Below are 19512 nucleotides of genomic sequence, written 5' to 3' on the forward strand. Positions count from 1 at the left end.
GTACTTTGGTTTCTAATGAGTTACCTAGTGATTCTCACTGTGACTCTTACTTGAAAATATGCAGCGGACTGCTTGGAGGAAGAATCAAAAGCACAACTACCTATTTGTCTCCAGGACGCTGAGTAGGTGATTAGTGGCAGAGACTGTGAAACCAAAATCTGTATTTTCTCTATCCTTTTTGAAGTGAAATATTACTGTCTATCAATACAGTTTATACCTCTTGACCTTCCTTTCAATTCCAGTGTTCACTGAGTCAGCTTCTTTTGGTGTGGTAGATCTGAGGCCCTTTGTTGCAGTATGGGGTTTGCTGACAAGAGAGATTGTGACTTCTCAACCCCCAGAGCAATGGGCTGTGCCTCACAGGAAGGGAGATGAAAACCCCACTGCATTCCGTGGGGACCAGGGCCTTTATCACTGGATGGTGGAATGCAGCAGCCTTGCTCTGCGCCCATGTACACCTGGGGTTCATTTCTCCGTGATGGCAGTTGCACTGACCCTATACAAAAGGAAAAAGGAATTTTAGGATTCACATCATTCACAATATCCAGCAAGAGAGGCCCTAATAATAGTGGTTGGAGAGTAGGCCTAAAAGATGAGGCACAAAATGAATCCATTCTCAGACTACCTGGATGCAATGTTTTTAAAACTTAGTCTTGGTTGGATGAGACGATTCAAAGGCAATACTACCTGACATTCCATTTTAACTTTCTCTGTGCACTTCTCTCCCCATCTGGGAGACTTGAGAACAGAGGCCAGATTTTAAATGCACTTGCATGCCTATGCCCTAGCATGGCACTTGGCCCCTAGCACAGTGCTAACTTAACCTGCACCAACTGATGTTGGTTGAGGTCAATGAACATGGTTCCATGGATCCACCACCAGCACAGCCTGTACTTTAATGGTTTTTCCAGGAGCAGAGAAGGAATTGGCTCAGAGCCAGTCTCAATCTTTTATCTCATTCTCCACTCTATTTCCTTACTGCGGATCTCTTTGTGCACTTCCACCACATATATTTATGAGACAGCTGGACATGATTGGGGGGTGTGATCACTCATACTGGGAGACAGCTTTATGAATGGCCCACAGAGAATGGGTCAAACTGCAGTAGAGTGAGCAAAAAGGGAGATATTTTAATCTCTTCCTGTGTACTCAGCTAACCAAGTTCTTAGTTCTTTCTTGAGTTTAACCATACCTTGGTCAAATCATTGTGCTACTGATTAACTGGCAAAATTATACGTACCTTGACAGTGAATTACTTACGCAATAAAGAATTTGATGCTTTTACCTCCTCAAGAAAAAGTAATATGTAACTACAAGGTACTCCATTACTTTCTAATAATGTTAGTAATAACAACAAAACCCAAGTAACTTTTGAAAATGCTAAATGTGTTCATTACACAAGTAACAACACTAATAACAGTTTATATGTAAAACTATATTTACTGTAATTTTAATATTCAATTCTTAAGTGTACCATAATATCCAAGGCTTCCCTCAAGGAAAAAAACTTCTACTGAATTTGGGTTACATGACAATACATGTATGAGACAGAAGTGTAGAGTGAGTTTTTCAAAACAAGAATCCCATGTTCTCTCCATATGGATCTCTGAAGAGGAGAGTATGGTAACAAGCATATTTACAAAAAGCAAATGTCAAAAAATATAAGTAGAGTTGAAGCCCCTCTCAGCAGAGAAACTATTTATGTTGGCTCAAAGTTTCTTTGAACCTTTCTAACAGCGTATGGTTCAAAACATGTTCAACTTTGTCCTCTGAATTATGAAATAAAACTGACACCTGAGACCCATGCCCAAGATGTCATAATGCAACCCTTGGCAACAGTATTATTTTAAAGGGTGTCTAACTCCATTTCCACGTGAAGCAGACTGAGTTCCAGAGAAGCCTGAGAACCTGGGTTGATTTTATGGCCCCTCTCCCAGTAGCCATGGACTTCACAGATGGCCAGGCATCTGGCTGAGGGCTAGCTCCTGAGAAGACTTGAACACTCTCAAATCCCCAGGAGGACCCCCAGGTCAATTTGAATTCAGAAGAACCTTCCTAGTAGAACACAGAACACATTTTCTTGGAGCCATTTATAATTTCACGGAACTACACCTACAGCTACCAATACAGATCCCAAACCCCAAGAATGACCTCAAAACCCAACTTAATTCAAGTAAGGAGTCACTCATTGTGTGCTTGCTCCAAGTGATCTAGCAGACTGGTATGTGACCAGAGTTTTGAGCAAACGTGCTAACCTCACATAAGATAGGAATCCAATCCAAACACATTTCTCTAAAGTTCTAGGGCATTCCAATACAGCCCAGCTGCTCGCATAGCTTGTACAGCTTAACCATTGTTTCTGTGCTTCTTTGAGACTTTCACATTAAGGAAAACATTCAGGATCCAAGTAAAGATAGCCATTCACCTGTCTCCCGAGAGGAAAACTGGCTAACATCTGCTGCCTCACTGTCCTTGAGGGCCATAGATTGACTTCCATTCCTGAGATTTTGGTGTTCCTTTATAACCACAAACTGCAGAGAATACAAGAGAGGGAAGGAGAGAGAGGACATTGCTATAATTCACAAATTATCTCAACATACATTAAACCAAAGTCTATGGCTTCGTTATGTTCATCCTATGGAATGTGAAAGTTGAAAGGCCCTGCCAAATTTATTGCTCTTGCTAATGGAAAATTCAGGAGCCATACTACTCTACTCATACATACTAGCCATTTAATAGAGAATACTCTATTAAAGCAACTAGGCACTACCAACGGCTTTACTGAAGAACCTATTCTAATTCTGGAATCCCAACTTTTGGGTCATGGATCCCAAGGATACCACTGTTTTACTTTAAGCAATCCAAGAATCCATAAGTGTTCTCACCATTGTCCAAGAGCCAAATAAGATCTCATATGTGTATGTGATCCAACTGTTCAAATATGTGTATGTGTTTAGTTTATAAAATTCATTTAAACCTGCTACCAAGTTCTAAGGAATTTGGGGTCATTAATGGGTAATAATAACTAATAGTAGAACTACTATTTTTCAGGGATCCACCAAATGCTTTTTCATAGTTGAAGAGCTTGGGAACAAGAATTCTAAAAGGCAGGCCCAGAAAAATCCAGCATTTCTCTTTGGTCAAAAAATTGATTATTTTGTCCTTATGGTATTATCCACAATTGACTGGGCACTTGAAATGCAGGCTAACCAGAGTTCACTGGCTCACATTCACACTAGATAGATTAGCTATTAAAAGAGATCAATAAAAAAAATAGATCAAGGGGTGTTTGTGTGGCTCAGCCGGTTGAGCATCCGACTTCAGCTCAGGTCATGATCTCACAGCTTGTGAGTTTGAGCCCCACATCAAGCTCTGTGCTGACAGCTCAGGGCCTGGAGCCTGCTTCAGATTCTGTGTCTCTCCTTTTTGCTTTCTGTCCCTCTCCTGCTCATGCTTGCTCTCTCTCTCTCAAAAATAAATAAACATTAAAAAAAAGAATTGGACACACACACACACACACACACACACACACACAGATCGATGATAAAATTAAAGGAAATAAATTATCTCATGCGGAGGACAAAGGATGTAATTTGCAAGTCCTTCCTCACCAGTGAGTAACTCAGCAGAGGGACTGACCCAAGATTTTAGCTGATCATGCTCTGCTGGCTCAGAAATGGGCTTTCTACAGAAACGAGCCCAGACTCAGAAATACAATGAGGAAAAGGGAACCAAAAAACCTCCCTGCTAATATTTCCCTTTGAGAAAAGTATAGAAAGAATAATGACTAGGGAGAGAAATGCTGGTGAATCCCATGAACATGTGTTTTCATTTTCTTATTTTCCACAGTGCTAATTATCTTTCACTGCTTTCTCTTCATTAATGGTCTCTCTGTAGCAATATATTGCAAAAGCACTACATGACCCACTGTTTAAGGGCACATACTCATTATTTCTGACTGAAGTCAAAATCCAGTCCTCTGCACTGCAAATTTTCCAGCCACATGTGTTTCTTCCAGAAGAACATAAGCCCTAGAATTCTGGGCTGAGCTGGGGAAGGCAGCTGATAGAACCAGATTCGGTTCTGCTGCTTCTCCTGCTAGTTCAGATGCTCAGCTCTCTCTCACTCCCACTAATATCTACAGCAGCAGTTGGTGTTGATGACAATTACGGCAGACAAGACAGCTAGGGGGACAGAGCTCAGCAGCCTGAGACCTCCTAGTATAGCTCTTAGCCAGCAAGTTGCTCATAACAGTGGCAAGTGTTTTTGATTTTTTAAAAACTAGATAGAGGGGCGCCTGGGTGGCGCAGTCGGTTAAGCGTCCGACTTCAGCCAGGTCACGATCTCGCGGTCTGGGAGTTCGAGCCCCGCGTCGGGCTCTGTGCTGACAGCTCAGAGCCTGGAGCCTGTTTCCGATTCTGTGTCTCCCTCTCTCTCTGCCCCTCCCCCGTTCATGCTCTGTCTCTCTCTGTCCCAAAAATAAATAAACGTTGAAAAAAAAAATTTAAAAACTAGATAGAGATTGTTTCTCTCACTCTTCCATGATTTCAACAACATGAATTAAACTTGCTACCCAAAACCTGAATGAAATACCATCTAGACCAACAGATGCCATAATGGTCATTTAGGAGTCTGCATAGTCATGAGGTCTCAAAGAACTGAGGACATTCTATAGGTAAGTCCACCCAGAAGCACACACTTATTAAATCTGGAGATACAGAAGTGGTCTCAGAGGCCACTGAATCCAAACGCCTCTGTGTCCTGAAGAGGAAACAGGAGTTAAATGACTTGCTGAAGATTAGACAGCCAATTACTAGGAGGGTAAAGCTAGACTTCACATGGCTTACTTTGTTTGTGTACTCAAGTTTCAGCCAGAAAATAAGTATACACTGAATGCCTATAAGAAGCAGGGACAATGATCACCTGTTAGGTAAAATTGTGGCCATGAGAAAGCTATTCTCTGGGAAAGCACAGCGAAGTGAAGGTGGGGGAGTGGGGAAATGGTGTGGGAATGGAGGCAACCTCCACCCTTCCGTAACATCTTCCTAATAATCTTTTCCCTATTCGCCCGCAGGTTTCAATCCCACCCCCATGGATCTGCCACATATTCCAGCCTTATCTGCAATGTATACAACAAATATTGCCAGCAGTACACTAAACTAGTCAAGTTACTCTGACAGGTGTCTAGAAATGGAAATTCCAACAGTTTTAAGAGAGCTGAGCCTATCCCAAACTTGCCGTGTACTGTTCCAAGATCAACTGCTGAAGTGGGCGATTTATGAAGCATTTTGAACTTCCCAATCATTATGCTTTTAGGAAAATGTGTAGATTTTAAAAAAAGAAAGAAAGAAAAGAAAATGTGTAGATTTGCCAAATAAAATATAGGACACAAGTTAAATTTGAATTTAAATTTAACATTCAGTGTTAAGTATGAATTTAACTAGGTATCCTATGTTTTTATTTGCTAAGTCTGGCAACAATTTTGCTGCTGAATTTTACAGATTTAAAAATGTATGTGAAGAAAAGAAATATTAAGAAAATTAGAGCATCAGCTGTATTTCAATAAATAAATAAATACATAAATAAATAAATAAACATCTACAGTGAGAAACCAGAAGAAGAAAGAAGATAAAAAAAAAAATGAGAGCATAATCTTGGGTTTTCAAGACATCCATTTGAAAGAGATTACCTAAAAATTGGGAAAGACTTTTAACATCACCCATAAAAGTGTAAGTTATAGAAAGAAGGTACATGACAGAAAAAAATAATGAGAAAAAAATGAACTAGGATCCATATGAAGCCAATTTCTTGCTTCATGTCCTTCGGTCACATTACCCAAGGTTGGGGACAAGAGGCCATCCCGGCCTCGCTGTCTGTAGGCCTACTAACTTCTCTGCTCGACTCTTCATAAGGATTCTTCAAATTTTTTGATGGTAGCTTCTTAGTTCTGCAATAAAGCCAAAATGTGAGACAATTTCAAAACAAAACACAACCAGAGCCCTTTTAGTGTTGGTCAGGGACAACCGCTTTTGCTACTGAAACATAGGTACTTACAATGTATGAGAGAGAAGAAATATTAAGAAAGCTAGGAGCATAACTTGGGGTTTTTAAGGTATTCTTTTCTCTGGAACTTTCCACATGATATTTCATTTTTTCCAAGGTTCTCTGAGATGTTGTGGGCCAGGGGGCAGGGAGCCATGCATTCATTCACTCATGTGTATATACTGACTACTAATTATATCCCAGGTACTACCCTAGTACTGGGGATAAAGAAGTGGAGAAACAACAGCAAAGTCTCTACCTTAATGGACTTACAATTTGGGCGGCAGGGAGTGTCTATGGAAATAATATCACGGCAACTATGACACAGACTATGTTAGCTCCATTTTATAAGTGAAGCCAGTGGGACTAGAAGATAGCAGTGACTCACTCACGCAAGGCACACAGCTACCAAAGGCAACTTAGGAGTTGGGTCACAATGACACAAAACCTAGGCCTCTTCCATTGGCCTGGCGCCCTCTGCTGCTCAAAAGCATCAGATGCAAGGACACACAGTGGAGAACCCAAGAGGATACTATCCCATACTTGCCAAGCTAGGAAACAGAATAGGTCTCTCGCCTCCATATCTAGCTTTATAAACACTTATTTGTTTGACAAACACGAAGCACAAACTCTATAGAAGGCATGGTGTCATGCACTGAGGGGAAGGGAAGTTAAGGGAGGGAGATCTAATATTAAGCTGCGATCCCTGTCTCCAAAGCAGTAGCCTCTAGAGGCAGAGAGATGGGTACATAATATATCGAACAGCCATTTAACGCAAGGCAATGAAGGAAATGTTATGGCAAAGATCGCTAGCCAGCTCAAGATTCCGAAACAGTGCTGCTATCTTGGGCAGGTGGCAGCTAAGTCCCTCTAGGAGTGTGACCACCTATCAAATAGGCCTGCCTGGACATCTGATCAAGAGTAGTAAGGAAGGTAGGCACTCCTATGAAAACCATTCTAGAAACTGTGAGTTCAGTGTGACAGATGGTACTGGGTGGTGGTATGGGCTGTTACTGTTTTTAATCAAAGGCATCAAGGAAAATATTGAAGCAAGTGGATAATAGAAACAGTTCCAAGTTGCAAAGTAACAAAGTTATAGTTTGTGACAGAAGTCTTCCTGTTGATTTTCTTACAAGGGGGTCCTTCCAAGAAATCAAGCTTTATGAAGTAATATTACAACATTTAAAAAATTACTTAGTTCCACAAACAAACTTTTGAGAGATATACCAAAGAGTGTTAAGTGCTCAATCTAGACAAGACATGCAAGGGGTAATACAAAAGGAGGAAATAAAGGAAATAACTGATTATAACTCTTTAAAGAAAATCATTCAGGGGCACCAGGTGGCTCAGTCGGTTAAGCATCCAACTTAGGCTTAGGTCATGATCTCACAGTTTGTGAGTTCAAGCCCCATCTTGGGCTGTGTGCTTACATCTCAGACCCTGGAGCCTGCTTTGGATTATTCTGTGTCTCCCTCACTCTCTGTCCCTTCCCCTGCTCACACTCTGTCTCTCTCTCAAAAAATAAACAATATAAAAAAAAATCAAAGAAAATCATTCAACATGCCTAAGATCTGTACTTACTGGTATACTTTAGTGACATGACAATATTTAGACAAGCAGTTTTAATTTGATCTTCTCAGAATCAATACAGCAGAGTACAAATGCAGTCAAACACATAGCTGAAAATTTGGGTTATCAGTTCCACTGACCAAAACTATTAAGTAAGTAACCATAGAATTGCTCACAAAGAACTTTGCAGCTCTGGATGCATTCCAGTAAAAAGTAAAAGAAGGCGTTCTGATGAGGTGTTTTTTTTTTTTGTGGGAAGAAATAGTTCTTATCACTTTTGACTTAGGTAAATGGGGGTCAGAAGCCAAAAATGTTCTTATTTGTATATAAAGTCTACACAGACCAGCTGAGCTGGTCTTTGAGTTCTAAGTCCAAAAAGCCAGCAATCTGACACTAGCTTTCAACCCAGAGCTCTGAAGAACATCAACAGAACATAAAACTTATTTACTATGTCAGAGCCCATAGAATAAGAAAAAAAACTTAATAATTATAGCACACACGAACTTGAGTTTCTTGTTTCCATTTTTTCTACACTATTTGCCAAGCATCTACTTTTCTTTCGGCATTCTGTCCAATGGAATAAATCTTGATTATTCGATATTCTTTCCACAAATCCAGTACTGGGCTAAAAAGTGAAATGGTTATTGTTGGCACTCTGAATTACAAATTTCAAGTTTGTGCTTGAGAATCTTGTCTCTCAAGATGTAAATAAAAGGGTTTAGAACATGTTAGTCTTTAGGGGAAGATTACAGTTCCTTAAAAAGTCATCTTTTTTTTTTTAATTTTTTTCAACGTTTATTTATTTTTGACACAGAGACAGAGCATGAACGGGGGAGGGGCAGAGAGAGAGGGAGACACAGAATCTGAAACAGGCTCCAGGCTCTGAGCCATCAGCCCAGAGCCTGACGCGGGGCTCGAACTCACGGACCGCGAGATCGTGACCTGGTTGAAGTCGGACGCTTAAACGACTGCGCCACCCAGGCGCCCCAAAAAGTCATCATCTTAATAACATATAGTGTTTATTAAGTCCTATATGCCAGTTCTACACTAAACTCTTTAGTTATTTTAATTCAATTAATTTTGCAATAACTCTTGAGATAAGTGCTGTTCTTTGCTTCCATTTTATAGCAAAGGAAATTAATGAATACAAAGGTTTTAGATAACATGCCTGATGTTACTTAAGCATGATAGAGATTTATACCTGTGTAGTCTGACTCTTAGAGCCCATGCTGTTAGCCACAGCACTAAGATATAGCAGGATCTCAGACAAGCACATCTTGGATGACATTCTGAAATTCTCCACAATGCATGACACTAGCCTCCTGAATGGTTGTGTAGCGCTGGTAAACGTGATTGGATTTTTATCTGCAGATGGTGGGATAGGTATTTCCTACATTCCCAGAGAACTGGGACTGTTAAATGAGACTTAGGCTCTTTAGCCATATAATGATGAAACTGAATTAGATAAAAAAGTCCTCTTTACCCCAAACGCGTTTTGACTCAATAGTTTTGTACAGCAGAAACTACAATAGCACATAAAATGCTTTTCAACATTGATGATGGTGGAGGATGATGTCATTTTTTAAGAAAATGGAAAATAATGGGGGCACCTGGGTGGCTCAGTCAGTGGAGCATCTGACTTCAGCTCAGTTCATGATTTCGCTGTTTGTGGGTTCCAGCCCCACGTCAGGCTCTGTGCTGACAGTTCAGAGCTGGAACCTGCTTCAGATTCTATGTCTCTCTCTCTCTCTGACCCTCCCCCGCTCACACTCTGTCTCTCTCTCTCTCTCTCTCTCAAAAAATAAACATTTTTTTAAAAAAAACTTTTGATGGAAAATAAGCAAACAATGTGATACCTATTCCTTCACCTTAATGTAGCATTATTTTTTTAATTAAATGTGTAAATATTTTTGTTCCACAGTTTTTAAGTTTCACCTTGAAATTACTCAAAAAACAAAACTGAAGGAACTTCTGGGTGAGGGAAAATACTGATTCTCTTGAACAGAAGTAATAATTTGCAGAAAATTGACTCAGTGGAAGACAGCCATGAGAAATTAATTACGTAGCCTATGGGGGGAAGAAGCATGTGATGCTAAGAGAAAAAAGTGGAATGTAAAAATGCATTATGCTCAGTTAACCCCATAAACAACACAGATACATTGACAAAGACTGGAGTGGAACAAGGAAAAGTAAAACCACTTATGTTTCAGAGCAGTGAAATCCTGAGACATTTCTTGTTGTCTTTTATTGTTAACGACACCTTTTAAATAAATGTAGCAAATCTGTAACAAAAGTTCATCTCAGGGAGGCAGGCGTTCTGGGAGGAGCAAGAAAGAGGTTGTAATGGAGGGGCCCAGGGGGCTCAGTCAGTTGAGCTCAGGTTTGGGCACCGGTCAGGGGCTCATGGGATCAAGCCCCGCACGGGGCTCTGTGCTGACAGCGCAGAGCCTGCTGGGGACTCCTTCCCTCTCCCTCTCTCTCTGCCCCTCCCCCGCATGCACACGCGCGCTCACGCGCTCTCTCTCTGTCTAATAAATAAACAAACACTAAAAAAAGGGAAGTGCCAATGGATAGAAAAGGTCACCTGTAGCAGTGCGCCCCCCACAGCCCCAGCAGCAGCAGCAAGACGAGCGCCACCACGCAGACGGCCACCACAGTGACTTGCCGCTGTCTCCCTTGGCCAGCGTGGCGCAGTTCCCATTTCAAGTCCCGGTGCTGACATCGCTCCCCAACATAGCCAAAAACACAGCTGAAACAACACACAAACAGAGGTCAGCAGTAAGCCCTGGCCAAAAACACTGTGAGTTTTCAGATTCGATATCCAGCTGTCTTTCAACCTCTGCATTTCCAGGCTCAGCTCTTTAGAAGCATATGGAAAATCCATCAGGGGTCAGTTGAAAGCACTCTGATTTACACGTTAATGCGGCATGGACTTCCCCCTTTAGTCTGTTTGCCCTGGGATGGATGGGGGATTATTTGCATACCGCCTCTATAAGGCATTGCAGAACATTGATTAAAGATCAGCTTCTGTTAGGCTAAAATCCTGAGGAGCTACCTTTAAGACCAACACAAAGCAACTCTGCCCTAAGAGCCAAGAGAGTTTTTAAACAAATGTTTGGCTAGATTGCAGTGAGTGGAGGTCAAAGGAAGGAAGAATTTGAAGGCAGAGCCCCTCACTTGAGACCAGGCTTATAAAAGAATGTGTAGCCTCTGAACAGGAAGTACAGCCTAGTCAGCTGAGGAAACATTTCTTTCTTTTCTTTTTACAATTTTTTTAATGTTTATTTATTTTTGAGAGAGAGAGAGAGAGAGCATGAGCAGGGGAGGGGCAGAGAGAGAAAGGGAGACACAGAATCCAAAGCAGGCTCCAGGCTCTGAGCTGTCAGCACAGAGCCCAACATGGGGCTCAAACTCGGAGTCCAAGATCATGATGACCTGAGCTGAAGTCAGATGCTTAACTGCCTGAGCCACCCAGGCGCCCTGCTTTCTTTTTTAAAAAATCACTACTGACTCAAGAGAAAAGGTCTTAGTGACAACATGTGAACTTTTGCCCACTTTCTTCAAGGGAGAAAAAACTAAACGGAGGAAAAGGGGCATGCGGGGGCAGTATTTCATTAGTGAAACTGTAACTAGCATTACCAACCACCAATATGCTTGTCAACCTTTTAGACAAAAGTAAATGAAACAATGCTGCCATCTACTGGGAATGTATACTTCCAGAAATTATGGGATCTTGGGTACAACAACTATATTCTATTACTCTTTGCAACGGCATAAACTTTAAAATATATCCTATTAAACATTTTGAGATACCCACTTGTTAGGAATTTCTTCCCCCCTTGGCCCTGGATCAACTATCTATTATGTCCATATTGTCCATATCCTATGAAGGAATGAATACACAGGGAATTGGTACTGGTCCTTGTGATGGGAAGAGACAGTATGGAAAAAGCATTGGATGGCGCTCCAGAAGATCTAGACCCTAGGCCAAGCTCTGCCTCGAGTTGGTCACAAGAGCACTGGAAAGTCACTTTCAGAGAGAGAGGGAAAGGAGCTTGCATTTGTTAAGTACCCACGTGTCTGACACTGTGCTAGGCACTTTTACTCATTTTACTTTCGATAGCAAATTCCCATTTTATAGATGAGAAAAATGAGACTCAAAGGCGGTAAGTAACTTGTACCAGGCCGTACAGCCAATGAATGGCAGGGATTTTGTTTGTTTGTTTGTTTGTTTGTTTGTTTGTTTAGTAGAGCTGACACACAATGTGACATTAGTTTCAGGTGTACAACATGGTGATTTGACAACTTTATATGTTTGTTGTGCTCACCACAAGTGTAGCTACAATCTGTCACCATATATCACTATTACAACATCAGTGACTATATTCCTTATGTTGTGCCTTTTATTCCTGTGACTTATTTATTCCATAACTGGGAGCCTGTGTCCCCCCATTTCCCTTCACCCATTTTGCCCAACCCCTCCATCTCCCTCCCTTCTTGCAGCCATCAGTTTGTTCTCTGTGTTTATAGGTCTGATTCTGCTTTTTGTTTACTCATTTTTTTTAGATTCCACATAGGAGTGAAATTATATGGTATTTGTCTTTCTCAGTCTGACTTACTTCACTTAGTAGAACATACTCTAGGTCCATCCATGTTTTCTCAAATGGCACATCTCATCCTTTTTTGTGTCTGTGTCATATTCCATCACGTGAGCACACACACACAGACACACACATACACACACACACCACATCTTTCTTATCCATTCATCTATTACTGGACACTTAGTTTGCATCTATACCTAGGCTATAATAAATAATTCTTGCAATAGACGTAGAGGTGCATATATATTTTTTGAATTAGTGCTTTCATTTTCTTTGGGTAAATACCCAATAGTGGAATTATTGGATCATATGACATTTCTATTTTTGAGTTTTGGGGGAAATTCCATACAGTTTTCCACAGTGGCTGTACCAACTTATATTTCCACCAACAGTGTATGAGAGCTTCTTTTTCTCCACATCCTTGCCAATATTTGTTACTTTTTGTCTTTTTGATTTTAGCCAGTGAATGGCAAGTTTGATCTAAATGGTTTTCTGATGTCAGAGCCAGTGTTCCGCTGCATTGGGCTACTCCCAAAAAGGTTTTTTGAGCTGTCTGCACCTCTGAAAAGCTAGTCTTCTAGAGGCACCTGGGTGGCTCAGTTGGTTACGCATCTGACTTTGGCTCACGTCATGATCTCACACTTTGTGAGTTCAAGGCCTGTGTTGTGCTCTGTGTTGACAGCTCAGAGCCTGGAGCCTGCTTCAGATTCTGTGTCTCCCTCTCTCTCTGCCCCTCCCCCCCCCATGCTCTTTTTCTGAAAAATGAATAAACCTTAAAAAAATAAAAAAATTTAAAAAAGAGAGAGAGAGAGAGAGAGAGAGAGAGAGAGAGAGAGAGAGAGAAGCTATTCTTCTAGAATGGACCATGTAAGAGATGATAGGATCTGAGTGTAGTAAGTATAAAGGACCATCAAATTACTCCATGCTTTCCTGGATACTGTTTTAACTCTAGCTATCTTTGGTTATAGTCATTTACTACCAATGCCTAACAGCCTCTTTTAAACTGTTGGATACCAACCTCAGAGATTTTAGGGCCTCAAGGAATATGCCAATCACATGGGCAAGAGTGCTGGGGAGCCAAGGCAAGCTGTAATATCGAGGCCTTTCTGGGCTGTATGAGGCCCAGAGCAGTCAGTTAGCATTTCACATGGATGGGCCACCCACTACTAGTTCTTTGGGTTATTAACTAGTTCTGTTAAACCAAGCAAAAGATTCCTGGGTTTATTTATTCAAATAAATTATTCAAAACTGAGTTCATTTGTTTAAATAATTTTAAGAAATTCTGGACTGAAAAAAGGTTCACAAGACTTTTTCACATTGTGGTGTACTATGATCAAGAACTGAGGGCTAGAGTGTGTAGCATTTCTCAAACTGATTTGACCACACAACTTTTTTTCATGAAACATTTCACAGCACTGGAGTTGGGGGATCTTGATCTCGAGAAGACCTGGCCAGAAGGATGTGGGGTGGTTCAAAGCCAATACAGAGCAAACGAGGACCTCCACTTAGCTCAGGAGGCTTGGTCTTCTGAGACTCTCCACATCAGGGAATCTTTGAGGAAGACATGGGGTGTGGAGACATCAGTTCTCACATCCTCTGCACCCCCAGGGAACTAGGGGATCTCTGTATTGAGGGGAGTTTCCATCACTTGCGAGCAAGGACAGTAGAACAGCCCTTTCTAAACCTGCTCACAGTGTTAAGAACATTCTGCAGAATGATGCCCATGCAGTGTTTCTAATAAAAGTTAGACTGGTGCACACTTCTAGAGATGTGTTATTGTAGAATTTTTAAAAATACAAGGTGAGATCAGCAGGGCAAAAGGAGGAAAGGGTTCAATGTTTGATTAAACCACACTTTTTTTTTTAATTTAATTTAATTTTAATTTAATTTATTTTTGGGACAGAGAGAGACAGAGCATGAACGGGGGAGGAGCAGAGAGAGAGGGAGACACAGAATCAGAAGCAGGCTCCAGGCTCCGAGCCATCAGCCCAGAGCCTGACGCGGGGCTCGAACTCCCGGACCACGAGATCGTGACCTGGCTGAAGTCGGACGCTTAACCGACTGCGCCACCCAGGCACCCCAATTAAACCACACTTTTATCAAATGTAGAATTCAAAAACAAAGTTGTGATCTAGATTAATGGGAACTCTGGTGATATTTTAAATGTTGCTTTTGATTAAAGGTCCTCAAATGTGAGTGTTATCTCTAGTTTAATTGTCATTTTGTAGCAACCCATGGTTAAAACACTATCAGGGAATAAGATACTTTCATCAGGATTTAATGACAGGAAGAAAAGCAGCATACTAAAGAGCTGATTAATCATTTAATGAATTGATGCTATTGGGTCAAACGAAAATAATGTACTAAATGCAATACGTAATTGTGAAATACCTTTCACATTATTGTAATGTCTTTTATAATCTAAAAGTAAAGTATCATAGAGAAAAACAAACCGTGACCTGATAAATTTATCTCCGTAATTTCATTATTTTGGATAACAAGAAATTATGAACAAGTAAAAAAAAATGATTCTTATTAACAAAAATCAAGGATAACTACTGTGCACATTGGATTTATTTTAGAAAATTACAACATGCAAATATGAATATGAAAAGGCACCTGGGTGGCTCAGTTGGTTAAGCTTCTGACTCTTGATCTTGGCTCAGATCATGATCTCACAGTTCGTGGGTTGGAGCCCGTATCGGCCTCGACACGAGGAGCCTGCTTGGGAATCTGCTCTCTTTCCCTCTCCCTTTCTCTCTCTCTCTCTCTTTCTCTCTCTCTCTGACCCTCCCCCACTTACTTGCATGCTCTCTCTCAAAATAAATAAACATAAAAATATGAATATGAAGGTAGAATTCTATGAGAATTGGGTCATTTTCACTATATTCATGAGCATTTTTCATTATTTTTTGTCTAGCTGACACAATTTATAATGCAAGACCGTTCACTTTGTCACATGATATAACTTGTTCTTCTAACAATTTAGACTATGTTTCTGCTGATTACTATTCATAAAATAAAAGGCTTCAAGCTTATAGCATGTATTCATGAGGATCAGAATATTTTATCATGTCTTCCTCAGGCACAGAGAAAATTATCAATGAGTCAGGTGTTTAGCCATAGAAGACCTATTTATTTTTCAGTACCTATCAGTTCCCCCTGATTGACTGCAAAATATAAGATCCATTAAGAGTAAAATTTGATGCGGAACTAGATACTGTGAGTGTGGTTTTCTCAAAAGCTCCAATGGAAATGTTTTCTGAGTAAGTTTGGTAGAGGGACCTATGGTTTCAGGTCACCCTCAGACCTGCTTTTCAGTTGACCGTGTCCACCGTGAACCTGTCATGGGGACAAAAAAGGAGCAAGGGGCAGCAGGTGCCGCTTCCAACACTTGTTACTAAACCGCAGAAAATGTAAACACCAACTATTAGAAAATGAAGAAAAAGAGGCGCCTGGGTGGCTTGGTCGGTTAAGCGTCCGACTTTGGCTCAGGTCATGATCTCACAGTCCATGAGTTCGAGCCCCGCGTCGGGCTCTGTGCTGACCGCTCAGAGCCTGGAGCCTGCTTCGGATTCTGTGTCTCCCTCTCTCTCTGCCCCTCCCCTGTTCATGCTCTGTCTCTCTCTGTCTCAAAAATAAATAAACCTTAAAAAAAAAAAGGAAAAAAGAAAATGAAGAAAAATAATTTCTTTGCTAGTTTTGAACACTGAAGGTAAGAAGTTCAATGTGAATATATAATAGTTTTGTAAATTTGGAAACGCATTGTGGGTGTTCTCCATATATGTGGCAGAAAATAAATCAAAAGTTTTAAGGGATTCTTTCACAAACCCAAGTTTTCAGCCGGAACGAGAGGTTTATGCCCCAGACTATACCAGTAGTAACATCAAGTTAAGTAAAAGGGAAAATCACCAATTCTTTAAATGTAAATTTACTGTTGGCAGCTTGGCGGTGGGGGGTGATGTGTAGGGAGGGTGCAGCATGCACACACACACAATTTATATATGTGTATTTATATATTTCTACCTAGCAAAAACCTACTTATAGAAAACTCTCCTTGACACAAATCGTATCAATTAGCTAAAAGTTACAGACTACAATATCATATCTCTGTGCCACCACAAAGATAGCTCGACTTACTTGCATGCGTATCTGTCCACTGCTTCAATATACATACACACACCGTTATAGAGGCAGTACCCGTCATAGGATGGGGGGCATTCCTGGTAACTGTTTCTCACAGAATAGCGGCCATCCTCCATGAGAACAGAAGGAGGAGTAGAGTCTACAAGAATCAAAGACATTACTCTTACTTTCTGAAGTGATTAGATCTTTCAGGTCTTAATATCAGGAATTAGTCTCTGTGAACAACCTGTGATACAGTGTCCTTTAGGGACAAGAATCGTCACAAGTGACTCTAGTTTCACTTTCCCAGCCAGACTTCATGTCATTCACCATGAAGTCAGCCATTCTTTCTTTGGGTTCAGTATTATCTGACAGAAAGCATAATGAAGCAAGTAAGAGATTGGTCAATTCTAAATAATTCCATGAATCCCAAGCCACTGGTCTCATTATACAAGTGCATCTGTCATCCACAAACACACACTAACTGTGTAAAATGACAGATAGCTTTAAGAGGGTCTTACTGAACAACAACAGATCTTTTTATGGCTCATCAATCACCCACCAGTATACAATCTATTACCCCCAATACCCTGAAAGCCTCAAAAATTTCTCCCATACAATGCTTTCTTCTAAAAATAATTCAACTTTCAGGGGAGCCCTCAAAGACAAGAGTACCAACTTTGACAGAAAAGAAATGTTACCAGAAGAGAGGGAATGTCAAAGTCGTAAAAATTCCTTTTATTGAACGATTCTCTGCTCATTAAAAGGAAAACATTAGGATGTGTAGCCGACTATATAAATATTAGTAGTCCTTCAATAGTTTTAAGAAGAGCAAATTATTTGAGAAAAATCATGTGTTAAAAAAAAAAGATCCGGGTAAGTGCAGAAATTTCCCTTCTTGGGGTGTTTTCAGAGCTGAGACAGGTGAATTGCTGACAGTGGTGGGGGAAGAGTCCCTGATCCTGGTTTCCAAGGTTGGGGTGAAGGCAGCTCCCTTGTGAGGATGGTGAGAACATACTGCCTGTTGGAGAGATGCTTGAGGAAGCAGAAGTCAACCATTAACATTTAAAAAGGAAAAAAAAAGAGATGAAGTTCTAATTCAGATCAAGAAATACTAATTTTTAAGGTAATATTTTAAAATCTTTAGGAGTGATTCAAAATGCCAAGGGTCTAGATGTCCTTCCTGGCCTGCTTTGACCTGCGAAGTTTTTCCAGCAGTCCCAGAAATCAACATTACAAATTAAGACATTAGTCACATAGTTAAAGAAAACCATCTGTATTCTCACCTTTAGCGAACTGTAGTGATAAAAACAGAATTTATTCCAGATGCTATTAAATTAAGAAAATTTGGACTATTTCACATTCTCAAGCTTAGTATCAACCGAATCAGGAAAGTAAACTCACCAGCCGATTGAATCCAATGATTTTCCAGAATCTCTACAGCAAATACATTGGGGTAGAGAATTTTCCAAAATTAAGCCCCTTCCTTGGATTTAGACCACCCACCAACCTACCAGGACATATCTGTCCAGGTTCAGACAGGGTGCCCGCACACATGCAGGTGTAGTTTCCCTCCGTATTTGTACAGGTGGCATTTTCCCCACAGGTGTGTATGCCCAACTGGCACTCATCAATATCTGCCAGAAAAAAAAAAGGAAGTAGGGAGGAGAAAACTGAGGTGCAGAGGAGGAAAAAGGGTTATACTATTGGAAGAGCCAACATTCTGGGAGGGCAACATATTCAACTTTTGTCATGCTGCATGCTTTCGGAGCCTTTGCATATTTTGATTAAAAAATTATATCCTGGGGCACCTGGGTGGCTCAGCCGGTTAAGCGTCCGACCTCGGCTCAGGTCGTGATTTCACAGTTCATGGGTCGAGCCCCGCGTCGGGCCCTGTGCTGACAGCTCAGAGCCTGGAGCCTGTTTCAGATTCTGCGTCTCCCTCTCTTTCTGTCCCCCTTCCCTGCTCACACTCTGTCTCTCTCTCTCTCTCTTTCTCTCTCAAAAATAAATAAACATTGGGGCGCCTGGGTGGCGCAGTCGGTTAAGCGTCCGACTTCAGCCAGGTCACGATCTCGCGGTCCGTGAGTTCGAGCCCCGTGTCAGGCTCTGGGCTGATGGCTCAGAGCCTGGAGCCTGTGTCCGATTCTGTGTCTCCCTCTCTCTCTGCCCCTCCCCCGTTCATGCTCTGTCTCTCTCTGTCCCAAAAATAAATAAACGTTGAAAAAAAATTTAAAAAAAATAAATAAAATAAATAAACATTTAAAAAATTTAAAAATTATATCATGAATATCGGACACAAAGATGAATGGAGTCCCTCAGCTACCTGCCCATTCAGGTGTTCTAAACTCCTGAAATATGGCTGGATGTTTTCCTACTGCTTGGGAGAAAGGAGACATCCCAACAGCAGCTCAGTGGGGAGGCTGGAGATTGGTAAACTATCTCTAGGCAAACATTTAGAAAATCAAATCCTAAAAATTCATTCTTAACTTTTGCAAATAGACCTCCAGTCATTGACATACATGTTATGTCAAATAAAACACTTCTGCATTTTTTCCTACATAAATATAAGCTAACTCATCCCTTTCTTTCCCAACTACCATCATTTTCTTTCTCAATTACCACCCCCCTGACATCTAGATCCTTCCTCTCTTCAACTTTGCATTACTAATAGAACGGCCTTACTCTGTTCCCTGCATCCCATCTCTCCCCCACTCTACTCCTAAACACCAGTGCCAGATTACTCTTCCTAAAGCACATTGCCCATCAGTACACCGCTTGCCTCAATGCTGCCGGTGGCTCCCTGCTGCCTAGAGCTGAGCTGCCCAAGGTGGCCGCCACTGCCGTGTGTGTGTGTGTATGAGCATCTGAAACGGCAGCCAGTCTACACTGACATGCTGTAAGCGTAAAACACTTCCCAGATTTGAAGACTTAGTACCAACATGAAGCAAAAATGTGAAATCTCTCAATAACTTTTTTTTTTCAACGTTTATTTATTTTTGGGACAGAGAGAGACAGAGCATGAATGGGCAAGGGGCAGAGAGAGAGGGAGACACAGAATTGGAAACAGGCTCCAGGCTCTGAGCCATCAGCCCAGAGCCCGACGCGGGGCTCGAACTCACGGACCACGAGATCGTGACCTGGCTGAAGTCGGACGCTTAACCGACTGCAC

The 19512-nt window shown here is 41.2% G+C and overlaps 1 protein-coding gene across 1 annotated transcript in view; it reads right to left on the reverse strand.

Moving 5' to 3' along the window:
- Window positions 1-245: 245 nt before the first annotated feature.
- The window catches only part of EGF (epidermal growth factor), a 96151-nt gene continuing 76884 nt past the window's right edge, over window positions 246-19512 (reverse strand). Inside the window, 6 exon segments of the mRNA NM_001009381.1 lie at window positions 246-496; window positions 2426-2531; window positions 5836-5947; window positions 10196-10360; window positions 16356-16500; window positions 17855-17977. Of these exon segments, the coding sequence (NP_001009381.1) occupies window positions 246-496; window positions 2426-2531; window positions 5836-5947; window positions 10196-10360; window positions 16356-16500; window positions 17855-17977 (902 nt within the window).

Source organism: Felis catus, chromosome B1 (genome assembly GCF_018350175.1).
Source record: "Felis catus isolate Fca126 chromosome B1, F.catus_Fca126_mat1.0, whole genome shotgun sequence".
NCBI lineage: Eukaryota > Metazoa > Chordata > Mammalia > Carnivora > Felidae > Felis > Felis catus.